The 16,781-nt window shown below is 40.9% G+C and overlaps 1 protein-coding gene across 1 annotated transcript in view; it reads left to right on the top strand.

The window, feature by feature from the left end:
* The window catches only part of GRHL2 (grainyhead like transcription factor 2), a 95,433-nt gene extending 82,516 nt beyond the window's left edge, over nucleotides 1–12,917 (top strand). Inside the window, exons 14-16 of the mRNA XM_060775681.2 lie at nucleotides 273–358; nucleotides 10,315–10,379; nucleotides 12,494–12,917. Of these exons, the coding sequence (XP_060631664.1) occupies nucleotides 273–358; nucleotides 10,315–10,379; nucleotides 12,494–12,608 (266 nt within the window). The 3' untranslated portion in view covers nucleotides 12,609–12,917. The remainder of the gene's footprint in view (nucleotides 1–272; nucleotides 359–10,314; nucleotides 10,380–12,493) is intronic.
* Nucleotides 12,918–16,781: the final 3,864 nt, after the last annotated feature.

The following is a 16,781-nucleotide window of genomic DNA, read 5'->3' as shown; positions in this document are numbered from 1 at the left end:
TTTGAGACATACAGGCGTTCCCAGATTGCTTCCTAGAGAAAGATAAGGCCACATTCCTTTCCTCTAGATATTTCCAAATCGGCCAATATGCCTCATGCCCCCTGAGATCCTTATTACGTGGGATTATTTTTAATGTGAGGATCTGGCATTTTTTAACTTGTCAGGGTTTGAAAAGAATTTTTTTTTTGTCCCGTCCAGAGGGAAATAATTCAGTTGTGGAACTGTTTTGTGTGTCTGCCCCAAACTTTGATTCTCTCATTTTTCCCCCCTAGTGTTGTTATATGTGAGGAAAGAAGCTGATGAAGTATTTGATGCTTTGATGTTAAAGTCCCCCACTGTAAAGGGATTAATGGAAGCAGTAAGTATTTGTCATTCCTATTTTACAGTTGTTCAAAAGTATGCTAAACATGGTGATTTATTAATGAGTAAAATGCCTTTAATACCCCAAAGGCGCCAGACCGTTGTTTCTTATGCTAGTTTGAATGTTCCTCGAAATGCTGTTGCAGCCCAACACTGTTTTCAATTCCTACCATTGAGAATTGAGTGTGATCCTGTGCTCTTCTTTTTTGAAAAAAACCCCCAACCCTTTGTTTTACATCTTTGTGATATCAGGTGGAGTGTGTGGTGCAGAATATCTGGGACTACTGACAGACAGCTAAATTATGACCTATAATCCAATAAATAAGGAGGTCTGATCAAGCTCAGTTGAGTTTTTTGCAACCTATATTGCATAGCTCCATCATGCCCAACTCCCTGTGGTGCTATGATAGTGGTAGAGTAGGCCATTGCAATTGGTAGTGTAGTTGAGGAAAGCCAGCATGATGCAGTGGCTTGAGAATTGGGCTACGACTCTGGAGATCGTGGACACCCAATGAATGATCTTGGGCAAGCCTCAGAAACCCCTATGATTGGTTTGCCATGAGTTGGAAATGACTTGAATGTACACAACAACAAAGTGTAGTTGCGATGGGGGAGGGAGGCCCCTTCTACACTGTTCTATAGGAGATTCCATTTGAACATTAGGAAGAACTTCCTGACTGTGAGAGCTGTTCAGCAGTGGAACTCTCTGCCCCAGAGTGTGGTGGAAGCTCCTTCTTTGGAGGCTTTTATACAGAGGCTGGATGGCCATATGTCAGGGGTGCTTTGAATGCAATATTCCTGCTTCTTGGCAGGGGGTTGGACCGGATGGCCCATGAGGTCTCTTCCAATTCTATGATTCTGTGATTCTATATCCCAAGATCTGATCCCTGATAATCTCCTTTAAACTGGATTATATGAGCCTCCATGGCCAGATAATCTGGAATAAGCAGTTCCTGGGATGTAGGGGTCGTTTGGAGTTACTGTTCAACATGAAAGAAAGGCATAAAAGTTAAAGGTAAAGGTTTCCCCTTGACATTAAGTCTAGTCGTGTCCGACTCTGGGTGGTGGTGCTCATCTCCATTTCTAAGCTGGAGAGCCAGTGTTGTGCATAGAAGCCTCCAAGGTCATGTGGCCAGCATGACTGCAAGGAGCGCCGTTACCTTCCCGCCGGAGCGGTACCTATTGATCGACTCACATTTTGCATGTTTTCAAACTGCTAGGTTGGCAGAAGCTGGGGCAAACTGTGGGAGTTCAGCCCACTCTCCGGATTCGAACTGCCGACCTTTCAGTCAGCAATTTCAGCAATTCGGCTGTTTAACCTGCTGCGCTATCGGGGGCTCCCAGTAAGAAAGGCATACCCAGTAAGAAAGGCATGTCTTACTGCATACACAGGCCTCCCAGATAGCTTTTCTGAACAAGGGCTTTTGCCATGCTTACTTCACTCATTCTCACAGCCGTCCTGATTAAAAATGTATTATATACCTTGCTTACAAAAGAGCCCGACAGAGATCTGATTTTGGCATGTTATCATCAGGTCAGTAATACAACATAGACTTATGGGATCTGTTTTTATTAAAATTTATTCTTGAACAGTGTTCAGTACAAAATGTTCAAAGGAAGTGAGAAGGAGACGCTGCAGCCGACAGATGTGGACAATACATCTTGCTCACCTCTTACTGCCTTTTAATGAGAACATGGGAAAATTTTGGTGGAAAACTTCGCATATTTGTGTACATCCAGTGTAACACAAGAAGATTTTCCTTGTAAAAGGGAGCTTCTGTTCTATCCTGGAATTCTCTTCATAAACCCCAAATTTGCAGAATTGTCAGCATTGACTGGAGGAAGGAGTTGGAACAAGGCAAACTTTAAAGGACTTTCTCATGAACTCTTATTTTAGACAAGTTATTTGTTACTTCTTAGTCTTTTTTTCAAAATGAAAGGGAAATTGAGAGAGAAAAACATATTAACAATATTTTCTCCTCAGTGTCTCTATGGTAGCATAGTAAAGGTAAAGGTTTTCCGTTGACATTAAATCTATTAATTCGGACTCTGAGGGGGAGGGTGGTGGTGGTGCTCATCTCCATTTCTTGGCCGAAGAGCCAGCATTCTCCTTAGACGCCTCCTAGGCCACATGGCCAGCATGACAGCATGGAGTGCCATTACCTTCCTGCCTATTGATCTGTTCACTACTAGGTTGGCAGAAGCTGAGGGTAGCAATGGGAGCTCACCCCGTCCCGTGGATTCGAATGACTGACCTTCTGGTTAGCAAGTTCTGCAGCTTAACGGTTTAGCCCGCTGCGCCACTGCAACCCCTAATGGTAGCTTAAGTGGCTGAGGGGGAAAAGAAAGGGGCCTGAGGCTGTTAGGAATCGTGGGAGTTGAAGTCCAAAACACAGTTTGCCCTTGCCTGCTTGAGCCAATTTAAAACAAACTTTTCAAACTCATTCTGAGATGTCATCAGGCTTTGCACATCGGTGTTCAAACCAATTAAGACTACATACTTGATACTTTTCTCTAAAAAAAAGTAAACGGAATACTGAAAGTTGATTTTATCCCCCAAAACTCCACAAGCCCATTTTAAGTGGCACAATATGTCATTGCGAGGATCATTTGGTATGACCAGAACTGACTTTGTACCTTCTTAGTTGGTTTTGGAGGAAATACTCAAAACTGTTCAGGAAGATGTACGCATACCTACCCAGCAGGCCCGTAGCCAGGATTTCATTTTGGGGGGGGGGGGGGGCTAAAAAAATTTCGGGGGGGGGTTTTGGGGGGGCTGAGTTTCGGGGGGGGGGCTGAGTCTGAGTGAAAGAGGGTCTAGCCTAGCAAACCTTTTGTATCATTACCCCAATACCCCCATGCATATGGGATATATTGAGTATGGTGATCAGATCATGATATGAATAAACATAGCAGTTTTAATAATGCACCAGTAAGGCCTTTTCGCGAACCACCATGAGAATTTCGGGGGGGGGGGGCGGGGCTGAAGCCCCTCAAGCCCCCCCCCCCCCCCCCCCCCGGCTACATGCCTGCTACCCAGTTCTGACTTTTGTATCGAAAAAAAGTTCTTGTATTAAATTTTTTAAAATAAAAAACCTACCCAGTTCTTTCGTCAGGCAAAATATGTTTTAAAAATCATACTGCAGAAGGAAAGTGATGGTGTTAGAGTCACAAGCCTACATTATGTATTTGGTGTAGAGTCTATTGTAGTTCAGTTGGCTGGGAGAAATTCAGTGTAGGCAAAGGCGACTCCTCTCCTGCAAATGTGAGAGCCAAGACAAAGGAGAGTAAAATGTGAACTCCACTAGCCAGCAGTAAAGAAACTCCTCTTGGTTGTATCTATTTGTGAAGCTACAGGCCCCTTCTTAGGGTGGGAATATTGTATTTCTCAGGAAGTTTCTGCTCAGCTACATCTGGGGAAAAGGGTTCTATATAAGTTAAATTCAGCTAATTATCGTCCACTAGCAAAAAAAAAAATTCTTTGTTGGAGGTACAAAAAACAATGAGTTAAGCCCTAGTCCCTAGTTCCCTCTTATTTAGGATTCCACTGTTGCATCTAAATTTGGTAGCTTCAAATCCAGGGAACATATTCAGGGTAGCCATGTTGACCATAAAGAAAAACAAAACAAAATCCACAAGAGAGCAATGTCTTCATTGGCTAACAAAACACATCATGCAAGTTTTTGAACATCAGCTGGCAGCTGAGGGAGGTTATTTTATGAACTGGAAACTCCCTTCATCCATTAGCTATTAGCCATTTTCCTAATATTTTACATGATCAACTCAAGTTTTACTTCATCTCCAAACCTATTCAAGCAGTGTATGCTAGAAAAGATTGCAAACTAGATGCAAGAAGAAACTAGTCAGGGAGTATTTTGGACTGGCAAATCTCCCTGGCTTCAGAGATAATGTGGTTTTCAGTCTGCGGGGGAAGTGTTTATCCTCTCATGCATATTTGTTTATCTTTTTCTAAAAATACACATCCAATACCCATGGGTTAGTGGTCTTCCATTACAGTTATGCAGTTTCAACGCAATCTTAAAGCCTTACAAAAAACAGAGCTTGGAAAAATGGCTCATCTGGACTCAACCCCCAGATTCTGGGGCACAGTTTGTAATTTGAAAGTTTTTGCGACCTCTGTAAACTACAAATTGGGTTACCACTGAAATAATACCTGAGAAGCATAGAGTCTAGGAAGTGAATCTATTTCAAAATGCCTCAGATATTCTATTGCTCCTTTTGCTTCAAAAATCCTTCCTCTGTTTCGATAGCGTTTAGCAAATAGCATCTAGCAGTAATCATTTGAAAATCTATGCCCTACTCTTTCAAGTGGTGAGCATTTCCTTCATAGGCTACTTACGATTGCAGAGAAGTAGTGATTTCATGTTGGGTCCATCTTTTTGAAAAACCCTATAATAATGGTGGCACATTGGGTTCAACCACTGAGCTGCTGAGCTTGCTGACCAAAAGGTTGCCGGTTCAAATCCGGGGTGAGCTCCCACTGTTAGGTCCAGCTTCTGCCAACCTAGTAGTTCAAAAACATCCAAGTGTGAGCAGATCTATAGGTACTTCTCTGCTGGCCACATGACCTTGGAGGTGTCTATGGATGCCGGCTCTTCGGCTTAGAAATGGAGATGAGCATCACCCCCAGAGTTGGACACGACTAGACTTAATGTCAGGGGAAATTTTTACCTTTTATAATAAAATACTATATTGTATATATACACATACACATACTACCTTGAGGTTGGTAGTGCTATATGTTCTAAGCCTATTGTTTCAAAAACTCAGCTTACCAAGAACATGAAAGCTAAAGGGAGGTTTTATTGTTTACTAGTTGTATGAACTCTGATTTCTTTCCCCTTGTTTATCACACACTGATCTGTGGTTTTCCTTGATACTTAGTTGCATTTTCTCATATCTAGCATTTGCTTTATCCTTCTCCCCCACTTTGTTGTTGTGTCCTAGAAAACCAGGCAGTTTATCTTCATCATTCCTATTTTCTTTTTCTCTTCTGGGAGACCAAAAAGTACTATGGCACCTTAGAGAATAAACTGTTTATTATGGCATGCCTTCTCATAGGGAACTGCCTGTTTCATTAGACTTTTTATAAGGGCTAAAAACAGGGCTGCTGTACATAAAACATGGGTTTGGGAAAAGAAAGTATTTCATCCAGTCGAGGAAAGAGCCGGCTTACAATAGAACAAGCCTAGAAAGCACACAATGCATACTACATCCACTCAAAGACAGAACTGCCTCTGTAGACCTTTTTTTCCATGACCTGAAAAATGCAATCAGTTTTGTTTATGAATTCAGATTCCAAACCATTCTTTAAAGCCTTCACTATAAAGTCGACGGCATTTCTGCAGGCAAACTGAAACACTTTGGAGGAAGAAGGATTTGTAATAAAAGGAGGTTTGGGACATACATATTCAAGAAGGTGTCACAATTTCCTACAGCCTATAAAGTTGATTTTTAAATTTGTATATATATGTAATTTTTTAAAGAATGACATCTATAAACCTGAACAAAATACTATGGGAGGTCATACCCTCCAACTTTCGTCAACTATTCATTCTCTGACCTCCTACTTTTGAGCTACTTTATAAAATGACCCAATGTATGTCTCCTCTTCCAATATTCTCACTAAGGCCACACTTTCAAAACAATCTTAACAGATTAGAGAGATGGGCCAAAAGTATCAAAATGAAGAGGGACAAATGCAAGACATTCCATTTAGGCAGAAAAAAATGAAATGCAAAGATACAGAACGGGGGATGCCTGGCTCAAGAGCAGAATGTGTGACAAAGATCTTGGAGTCATCATGGACAACAAGTTAAATATGAGCCAACAATGTCATGCGGCAGCTAAAAAAGCCAATGGCATTTTGGCCTGCATCAATAGGAGTCTAGTGCCTATATCCAGGGAAGTCATACTACCCCTGTATTCTGCCTTGATCAGATCACACTGCGTCCAGGTCAATGGTGATCATTGAAGGGAGATGTTAATAAGCTGGAATGTGTCCAGAGGAGGGTGACTGAAATGATCAAGGGTCTGGAGAACAAGCCCTATGAGGAGCGGCTTAAAGAGCTGGGCATGTTTAGCCTGAAGAAGAGAAAGCTGAGAGGAGACATGATAGCCATGTATAAATATGTGAGAGGAAGTCATAGAAAGGAGGGAGCAAGCTCGTTTTCTGCTGCCCTGGAGACTAGGTAGAACAATGGCTTCAAACTACAGGAAAGGAGATTTCATTCGAAGATTAGGAAGAACTTCCTAATTGTGAGAGCAGTTCAGCAGTGGAACACTCTGCCCTGGAGTGTAGTGGAGGTTCCTTTTTTGGAGGCTTTGAAACAGAGGCTGGGTGGCCATCTGTCGGGGGTGCTTTGAATGTGATTTTCCTGCTTCTTGGATGGTCCATGAGGTCTCTTCCAACTTTATGATCCTATGATTCCTTAAATTGCTTTACATTGAGTTAAAAAGTTGTTTATACTAAACTCAGAAGGGGAGAGAGAAGAGGATGAGTTGAATCTGTCCTTTCCAAATAGACCCAAGGAAAGCCAACTCTTGTAGTCTCTCCTACTTTGTGTATTCCTATTTATTCACAACTTCGCTATTTGACCATACTCTTATGTCAGGGTTTAGTTACCCATACCCATTTTCTTCTTTAAAACGTTGGAAGGTATAGAGCTACACAATTCCCATTTACCATTAGCAGATCACAGATAGTTACTACTGGTAACTGGAAATTGCTATCGGATAGACAGGTGGGGAAGAAACCGCTGGTGTCTTCAGTGTATCTAATTCTTTAAAAGCTACACTGGGCTTGCTTTGTTCACTGCTGATTGAAATCTCTGAATTTCCAGCTGGTACTTTCATGGCAAAAAAATTCTTACCCCCTTATTGTGCGAAGAATTCTGCAGCGTGAATGTCCTTGCACGCAGCGCTTATCTCTTTCGCCTTTTTATTTGCCCTGTGGCTGAGTCATAGGAAAAATGTGAGGTGAACTCTAATTAGCTGTCTGCATTTGCAACTAGGAAACAGCTTTGAAAACTGTGTTCGTGTGAGGCTAACGGGAAGCTATGCAAAACAGGTTATGATTATGCTGTGAGTAAAAGGAGGGGAGGGGAAGGAGCATAGTATATCAGTAGCGGAAGGTAAAAGGAAACAAACAGTATATTATTAACTGAGCATCTACACATGGAACCTGAGCCATATGTCCCAGCATAAATTGTTGCTGTTCCACATTCCTGACATTCTATTTGCTGTTAATTTTGGTTTTATATATGCATGCAAAGTTCGGGAACATATCCCCCTTGAAAACTGTAATCAGAATAGTAGTGAAGAGAGGATGAATTTGTGAGCACAGACAGGAAAAAAAACCCATATTGAGAGCCACTTGTTTAGATACAGTGACTCCTTCTCAAAGCAGGGATTTAGATAAGGTGATCTTTTAATCCTTTTAAGGTCCATAATTTCATAGTGTTGCAAAATGATTTTGAGCTGGAAAGAAGAAAGGCATTTTGCTTTGATGTTCTGCTGTTTCCTGTTGCCAAAGACAGTTTTGTGATGATGACGCCTCTGTTGACATGTTATCCCCCATTGGGAATTATCTCCTATGTTGATATATTAAAGTCAGGAAGACAGGGGAATCATGTCCGTTAATAAAGAATGCGGTAACAATTCTGAGACTGACACATCTATGACTAACTGAAGGACGTGCCGCAATGTCTCTCTTCTCCACATCTCTATAAACACGGATGGACATGATCAACATGAAGAGAATTATTAAAGTAATATTAATGTAACATAGGGAGGAAAGGAGAGAGAAAATTAGACGGGAGCTTTTCTGTTCACTAGGCACACACCTCTCCCAGCCTAGGTATCTCTCTCTGCTTTTTTATTCTTGATTTACTCCATGAATAGTAAAAGGTAAAGGTTTTTCCGCTGACATTAAAACCAGTCTTATCTGGGGGTTGGTGCTCATCTCCATTTCTAAGCTGAAGAGCTGGCATTGTCCATAGACACATCCAAGGTCATGTGGCCCACATGACTGCATGGAGCACCGTTACCTTCCTGCTGGAGCAGTACCTTTTGATCTACTCACATTTTCATGTTTTCAAACTGTTAGGTTGGCAGAAGCTGGGGCTAATAGCGGGAGCTCACGCCACTCCCTGGATTCGAACCTGCAACCTTTAGGTCAGCAAATTCAGCAGCTCAGCGCTTTAACCCACTGTGGCACTGGGGGTTCCATGTATATCTATGGTTTATATATCTATGTAACATAGGAGCCTGGCAGGCTGGTAATGTGCGGAGCTGCTGTGATAGATGTCCATGAATTCATCCGTTTGAACCAAATTTTGTAAAAGTTACTTTCTTGAGACAAGTCCAAGAATTGTCCAGCTAGCCAGTATACCTGAGAACTTCCCAATTGCTTCCCAAGTTTGTCTGTGCTTCAGCTTGCCACAACAAGCTTATGTGCATGCTTTCTAGCCTTATGCAACATTTTAATATTGCCAAGTCTTTTAAAGGGATAATATGGTCTCAAGGTAAACACTAGACTTTCTAGTGCAGCATTTCTCAATCTGGGGGTTCGGGACCCGGGGGGTGTTGTGAGGGGATGTCACAGTATTTTCTGTTGGTCATGGGGTTCTGTGTGAGAAGTTTGGCCCAATTCTATCATTGGTGGGGTTAGGAATGCTCTTTGATTGTATGTGAACTATAAATCCCAGAAACTACAACTCCCAAACTGCAAGGTCTATTTCCCCCAAACTCTACCAGTGTTCACATTTGGGCATATTGAGCATTCGTGCCAAGTTTGGTTCAGATCCATCATTGAGTCCACAATGCTCTCTGTATGTAGGTGAACTACAACTCCAAAATTCAAGGTCAATTCCCAACAGATCCTTCCAGTATTTTCTGTTGCTCATGGCTGTTCTGTGTGCCAAATTTAGTTCAATTCCATCGTTGGTGGAGTTCAGAATGCACTTTGATTGTAGGTGAATTATAAATCCCAAAAAACTACAACTCCCAAATGACAAAATCAATCCCATCCCCACCCCACCAGAATTCAAATTTGGGTGTATTTGTACCAAATTTGGTCCAGTGAATGAAAATACATCCTGCATATCAGGTATTTACATTACAATTCCTAACAGTAGCAAAATTACAGTTATGAAGTAGCAACAAAATAATGTTATGGTTGGGGTCACCACAACATGAGGAACTGTATTAAGGGATAGCAGCATTAGGAAGGTTGAGAACCACTGTTCTAGTGGCACTTTTCATGAAGTCTTCATGGGACAATGGCAGGCTTAATCTATTTTTAAACGTTTGGTGAATTCCATCTATCAACTATTCATTGAAATCCAGAGTGTGACTGGCTAAGGTCACCCAGTGAGGGATGGGATGAGTGAGTTGGAATTTGAGCCCTTGTCTCCAGAATCATAGCCCAATGCTCAAATCCTACAGGTACAAAGGTCTCGTTGTGCTCTATATAATTTACCTCTGAATAGAAATAGTCCCCGGTGGCACAGCAGGTTAAAATGCTGGGCTGCTGAACTTCCTGAATGAAAGGTCAGTGGTTCAAATCTGGGGAAAGGAGTGAGCTCCCGCTATTAGCCCTAGCTTCTGTCAACCTAGCAGTTCAAAAACATGCAAAATGTGAGTAGTAGGTACCGCTCCAGCAGGAAGGTAATGTTGGTCACATGACCTTGGAGATGTCTACGGACAACACCAGCTCTTCATTTTAGAAATGGAGATGAGCACCGCCCCCTGGAGTCAGACACAACTAGAATTAATGTCAAGGGAAAAATCTTTACCTTTACAAAATTCACACATTAAATTGGTAGTAAAATGTTAACCAGACTTTAATGGAAAATTGTGATAACTCTGTGGAGTTTGCTTTTTAACATATCTTTTCTTTCTTTCTTTCTTTAAAAAAAATATTAAATGTAGATTTCTGAGAAATACGGCCTTCCAGGCGAAAAGATCACAAAGCTTTATAAGAAGAGCAAAAAGGGGTAAGTGGAAGCTTGTGATTCATGTTTTTATGAAAGTGCCTCGAGACCTCAGGCAAGACCTTGATTCCTTTGTGCTACTTCGGTGATATTTGGTCACATTGCAAGGCGAGATCCCTTCTCTGAGCAGCTCATGCTTCAAACAGGGTTGCAGGAGAGGTCAGAGCAAGGACTGAACCGTGTGGTTTCTGCTAACTTTTCACCACACTTTACAGCTATAGACCTCTTGATAAGTGTGTTGGCTCAGACATATATTATAGGAAAGGTGTTCTCACATTACTCTGCAACGTGGGAGCTGCTGTAATGGGGCTCCTTGCTACACCACGCAGGTCACATGACAATCCTGGCATCGTGACCAATATGCCCACATTGTAACTTCTTCCCCAACTGGTGTTTTCAGATTGGCTTTGCACTTCAGATATTATGCAATAAACTTGGGATAGGGCCAGAGTTTAGGCAGTTACAAGAAACAAATGTGATCTGGGTTGCAGTGAGTTTTCCGGGCTGTATGGCCATGTTCCAGAAGCATTCTCTCCTGACATTTCATCTACATCTATGGCAGGCATCCTGAGAGGCTGTGAGGTCTGTTGGAAACTAGGCAAGTGAGGTTTATATATCTGTGGTCTGTCCAGGGTAGGAAATCTGATTTGCCTATATTTGTTTCTCATTATGGTTTCTTAAATGTTGCTCATCACATTGTTGGTAGCATGGCTATTCATTTTTTTTATTTAAAGTATGAATATTGTTGAGCAAAAAATACATCCTGATGCCTCCAAAAATGTCTTTAAATGTATCCAGGAAATATCAAACAATAGGTAGGTAGGTTGAGTTCTTCCCAAGGCATATTTTTGAAATATAAATTGATATTGCACTCATTACCAATTAATAGAAAGGGGTTAATGTCAAGTAGCTACATCATTTGTTATGCATTCCTTCTCAAGTTGAGGATGGGGCAACAACCCTTCAGCGCCTCCCGCAACATCCGTGTTAACGAAACAGGAGCCAGGTCTCACAGTTTCAATTGTTTAAAATACAGTTTAAAGTTCACTAGAAGGATAAATCGCCTTTTATTTATCAATGAGACTGAACAACAGTAGCAGAAAATATTCCAGGCATGTCATTTCCTTATTCCAAGATCAGAAGGAACAGAACAATAAGATAATGGGACCAGAACACTGTGTCTAACATGGATCTGTTCAAATATAGCATAATTCTATATGTGTGCAAAGATAGTATAATTTATGCAAATCAGTGGAGGATCATAGTAATTTGGAAGAAGTGTGTTCTGAGGCTGATTTGGATCCGCATGAGTGCAAATCTATACACATTGTACAGAAGAAAACACTTCAGTTTTCACATGAAGCTGGGACTTGCAGTTGAATTGCACTGAGGGCTTTATCAAAGCATTAACACAAAAGTATTTACACATATAGAAAAAACCCTCTACCCATCAGAATTGTGGTAATGTGCCCTTTTTAAATGTGCCCTAAACGGTTCCGGCCCAGCTTACCTGTCCAAACGTGTCTCCTTCTATGATCCACCTTGGAGTTTAAGATCTTCTGGGGAGGCCCAGCTCTTAGTGCCGCCTTCCTTGCAAGCATGACTGGTGGGGATGAGAGACAGGGCCTTCTCAGTGGTGGCCCCTCGGCTATGGAACTCCCTCCCTAGTGAAATTAGAGCAGCCCCCTCCCTCCAGACGTTCAGGAAGAAAGTAAAAACAGAGTTATGTGACCAACCTTTCAAACAGCAAAGTTTGTAGTGCAGTAAGATAATAAGGAATAGTGAACGGACCAATGGAACGACTACGGACTTGATTTTGGATGGTGTGGTTTTAATAACTGTTTTAAAATCGTCGTTTATCAGTGGGTTTTAATATAAATGTGATTGTATTAGCAATGTTTATTTTTTGCTTTATCTTTAAATATTATTTTATTTTTATGTTTTAATTTGGTTAGGTTAATTTATAGTTATATGTTATTGTCTTGCTATTATCTTTTGGTTATCTATATGCGGCATTGGATTTCGCCTTTACAATGTTGGAAATTGCGTTGAGTTCCCTTAGGGGAGAAAAGTGGTATATAAATGTAGTAAATAAATGATTTTTTTTTTCATTCCAGAATCCTGGTCAATATGGATGATAACATCATCGAACATTATTCCAATGAAGACACTTTCATCCTAAACATAGAAAGCTTGGTGGAAGGTTTCAAGGTCACATTGACAGAGATCTAGCTAAATTCTTCTGCAGCCCTGGAAGCCACCACATTTCTCCCTTATATCAAGGAAAGGAATGTTTCACTTAGATCCTGAAGACCTGCTGGGGCCAAGAAAAGAGGCTGTTACAAAACCCAAATGACCACATCCTTCGAGTTTGGCAGAGGAAACAAACCTCTTAGTTACTGACAAGTGTGTTGAAGTCAAGATATACCAACGTTCCATGACAATGTTCCTTATTTATTGCTGCCCACTTTGCAGTATGTAAATAATCTATGGACTCCAGACTTCATGATCTCACCCACCGGAAGGAGGAAACAATGACTTTTTAAAAAACAAGGTTTAATATGCAATACAATGAATTTGAGAAATTGCATCCATTAAGTTGGAATTTATAGAAAAATTGCACACTAACAAATGATTAGCTAGAAAATCTGATACTCTTTTTTGTTCAGAGCTATTGATGTGGAAAGTGGCTGACTGTGTTCCCCTCTACTAAATTCCCATCAAGTCTTCAGAAATGTATAGCCTCCAAGTGCTTCCATGTACATAGCAAATAAGGACTGTAAGTAAGATGGCAAGTTATTTGTAAGTAAAATGCCATCCATTTCAACCTATGTACATAGTGTTTATAATATGTAATAATATATTTTTTCCTACGTATGCTGAATTGTTTACTGTCACTCTGTTTTGTGCTGGGAATTGATGATGGCAGGAGCTTTTTTGCTGAGGACAGAAGCCTAAACCGAATTGTTCATTCCAACTCGAGCAGACTCAATGAAAAAATGAGAATTTGGTAAATTAGCACTTATGCAAATTCAGTTGATTGATTGGATCTGCCCTAGTTGGGTTTAACAGTTGGGAATAAGCTAGAACAGGCAAGGGCAAACTTGGATCCTCCTGGTGTTTTGGACTTCAACTCCCACCATTCCTAGTGGCATCAGGCCCTTTCCTTTTCTCCCTCAGCCGCTTAAGCGGTTGAGGGGAAAAAAGAAGGGGCCCGAGGCTGTCAGGAATGGTGGGAGTTGAAGTCCAAAACACCAGGAGGATCCAAGTTTGCCCATTCCTGGGCTAGAATGTCTGTTTTTAATGGATATTTAGAAAGATGCTCATACTTTTTGTATGGAATTCCTATTGGGATATCAAAAGTTCCCCATGTGGCATCTACTCCACAAGCTAAGGAAGCCGTGGAACCTTTATGGTCTCCTTTACTCCAAAGTACTTGTCTGGTGTGCTATGTTGCTGCAGACTTCCACTTCTTGAATTATTTAGCCTTCATCTTCAAGCTTTCTGCTTCGTTTTCCTATGTCTCTTTGTGAGGTGAGGCTGTGATGGCAGAGCCAAGGCAGTTCCATCATTCTCAACCACTTCTAACTAAAGCTTTGAGATATCGGAGTAGAGTTACCACCTAGTTTCACTTTACTCTGGCCAAGTGGAATCAAACCTGAATTGCGCCAGAGGAAATTGTTATAGGTAACAGCTTCCATGATCGAAGACAGCAAGGAGCTACTCCATTTTAGTGGGGGGGGGGGGGTTCAGGACCATAATTTCAATTCCTTGGTCCCAGCCCTGCCTTCTGGTGCAACAAGGAACATGTCTGTTCCATCTTCTCCATTTTCCTTGAATATATAGAGACTGTAATCATGTTTTCCTTAGTGGTGAAATATAACACGAGGAAGGTAGCTGCTGGCTTGTTACAATGTTCTCCTTCATGATATTAGGTAATAATGTGATCTCAAGTGATGCAATCCTTCAAAAACTGCATTACATGAATAATAACAAGAGAGGAACTGCACACTTATGAGCATGTTGACCATCTGAGAACACTTGCATAAAGAGACTCTTTTTCTCTAGTGGAATTCATTCAAAGAGCTTGTATACCAACTGTCCTAAGAAAACAGGCTGGGAAGGTACTTACTTTTATACTTGAAAGGATGTTGGTGGAGTCTCCGAACTCTGCTTATGATCCTTGACCTCCCTTGACCTTCCTTTTCTTGACCTGGATCTAAATGTACATTGAAACCCCAACTATAGATACTTGTGTCTTTGTGAATATATTATTCAGCCTCTTTTATTTGTATCTAGTACATGTTTTTATGGCACTTCCACTCATGAAGCTGTTGAGGAAGGACTACAGCTCAATGGTGGAGATCCTCTTTGGCAAGCAAAACTCTCAGGTTCAGTCCACAGGCTCTTCAGGCAGCAATGGAGGAGATGCCTATTTTTCTGGTTGGTGATAATGAGACTTGTAGTCCAAGTGCCTGGAGGATACCAAACTGAGGACAGTTGCTTTCAAACAATATGGAGCTAGGTTGTTGTTTCCAGGCTTTATGGACATGTTCCAGAAGCATTCTCTTTTGACATCACAACCTCTGAGGATACCTGCCATAGATGCGGGTGAAACGTTAGGAGAGAATGCTTCAGGAATATGGCCATACAGCTCGGAGAACTCACAACAACCCAGTGATTCTGGCCATGAAAGCCTTCGACAATACAACATGGAGCTAGCTCAACTAAAAGTCTAATTTGATATAAGGTAGCTTTGGCAGCCTGCATTCACATGATGCAATGAAATGAAGACACCCAGCAAACAGTACTCAAGCAAAACAGTATTTGTCTAGCTTGGAGCAACTCTGTTGCCCATTAGCTTCTTTGAACAATGCAGTGGAAGAACCATATTGCCATTTATTTTGGGGTTTGTTTTTCAGTTCCCTGAGGCCTGCAAATGTGAAATATAATGTGAAATGAAACCCTTGAAATTCTTGCTTATATAATCTTTGAGAACCTGAGCTTAGGATGCCAAATTGGGGAAAGGATCAGAGGGATGTGGCTTTTGAAAACAAACATGTACATAGATGTAAGTAAGTTCAAAACACATTTCTTAAATTAGCTTATATCAAAGCCTGAGATTTCTTGTCTGAATGAGACAACTCCAAATGGAGCTGTACAGGGAAATGTCTTTTAAATATTTGTGGAATGTAGATTAGTTTGACCTACATTTCCAGCGAATTCGCTTATGCTCTTGCAGCATCTTGGGGCCTTTAGGTTTCTGAGAAGTTTCAACTGTTGCAGAAAAACTCCATACCCAGAATTATGGCATATTTTTGACTAATTCAAAAACATCACTGGTCAATGTATTTATTTAGGTCAAAATGTTATATTTCCATACCAAGCCAATAATCGCTCCTTTAAATTTTGAAAATAACAAGTCAGAATAGTTGTCTTTTATCTATGATGCATGCAAGACATTATTAGAAATAAACAATCCCATGGCTTTGGTACATTTGCAAAAGCATAACTGTCCCTAGTTGTCATGTAACATTTTGAGGTCTGATACATCTAAAACCAGGCACATTCTGATTCACAAGCTCACGAGAATTGCTTGAGGGTATTGATTAAGGTATGTTGTGAGAGAGATGGGCATACGGGAATAATCTAACCTTTCTCTTCTACGGTTCAGTATTTACTAAGTGGCTTCTTAGGAGGGCACCAAATAACATCTCCAAATAATAGCAGCATCCACTCTGTATGTTCAGCATTTCCGTCCATCAAATTTCCGTGTTATGCTACAACTCCGTCTTTATCTGGCAATTGCTGGAGTTATAAAATCTGCTCCATTCCGTTTCCTGTGTGTACAATTGTTAGCTTTCTATGTTTTTTTCAAAAAATATTATCCTTTACTTTATCCTTTTGTTGGTTATGGAAGAGGAGGGGTCTCCACTAAGCTTAGCCATTGTTTTCTAGCTTTTGTTGTTGGCAAGCAACAAATGCTTGTTATTAAAACAGAAATGACTTTGATATGTATACAGAAACATCTGATTTATGAATTGAGCATTTTCCCTTTGTTTATTTTCACAAACCTGTTAGAACACTGTAAAACTAATGCAACTTCTCAAGTTCAGTTTTCTTAATAAAGAGGAAACGGGGGAAAAATAACACTGTGATTACAGATTTGGCCTAAGTGGACTGGTTGAAGCTTTTAAAGTGTATAGCATTGAAAACATTTGTTCCTTTAGTAACCTCTTAGTCCTTCCTCTCTCCCTCCCCAACATCTCTCCAGGAAAACGGTGACATGACTGATACAAACAAGAGCGTTTGTGCCAAAAATTCTTTGTGCAGTCGCCATCGCTGGAAAGCAAGGAAGTTTTTGTATAAACAGTGTGCGCTATTTTATTCTAGTTGTGTAACTTA

The sequence above is a fragment of the Anolis sagrei genome, chromosome 4 (genome assembly GCF_037176765.1).
Source record: "Anolis sagrei isolate rAnoSag1 chromosome 4, rAnoSag1.mat, whole genome shotgun sequence".
In the NCBI taxonomy this organism is placed as follows: Eukaryota; Metazoa; Chordata; class Lepidosauria; order Squamata; family Dactyloidae; genus Anolis; species Anolis sagrei.
This window is presented reverse-complemented; position numbering and strand designations above follow the sequence as displayed.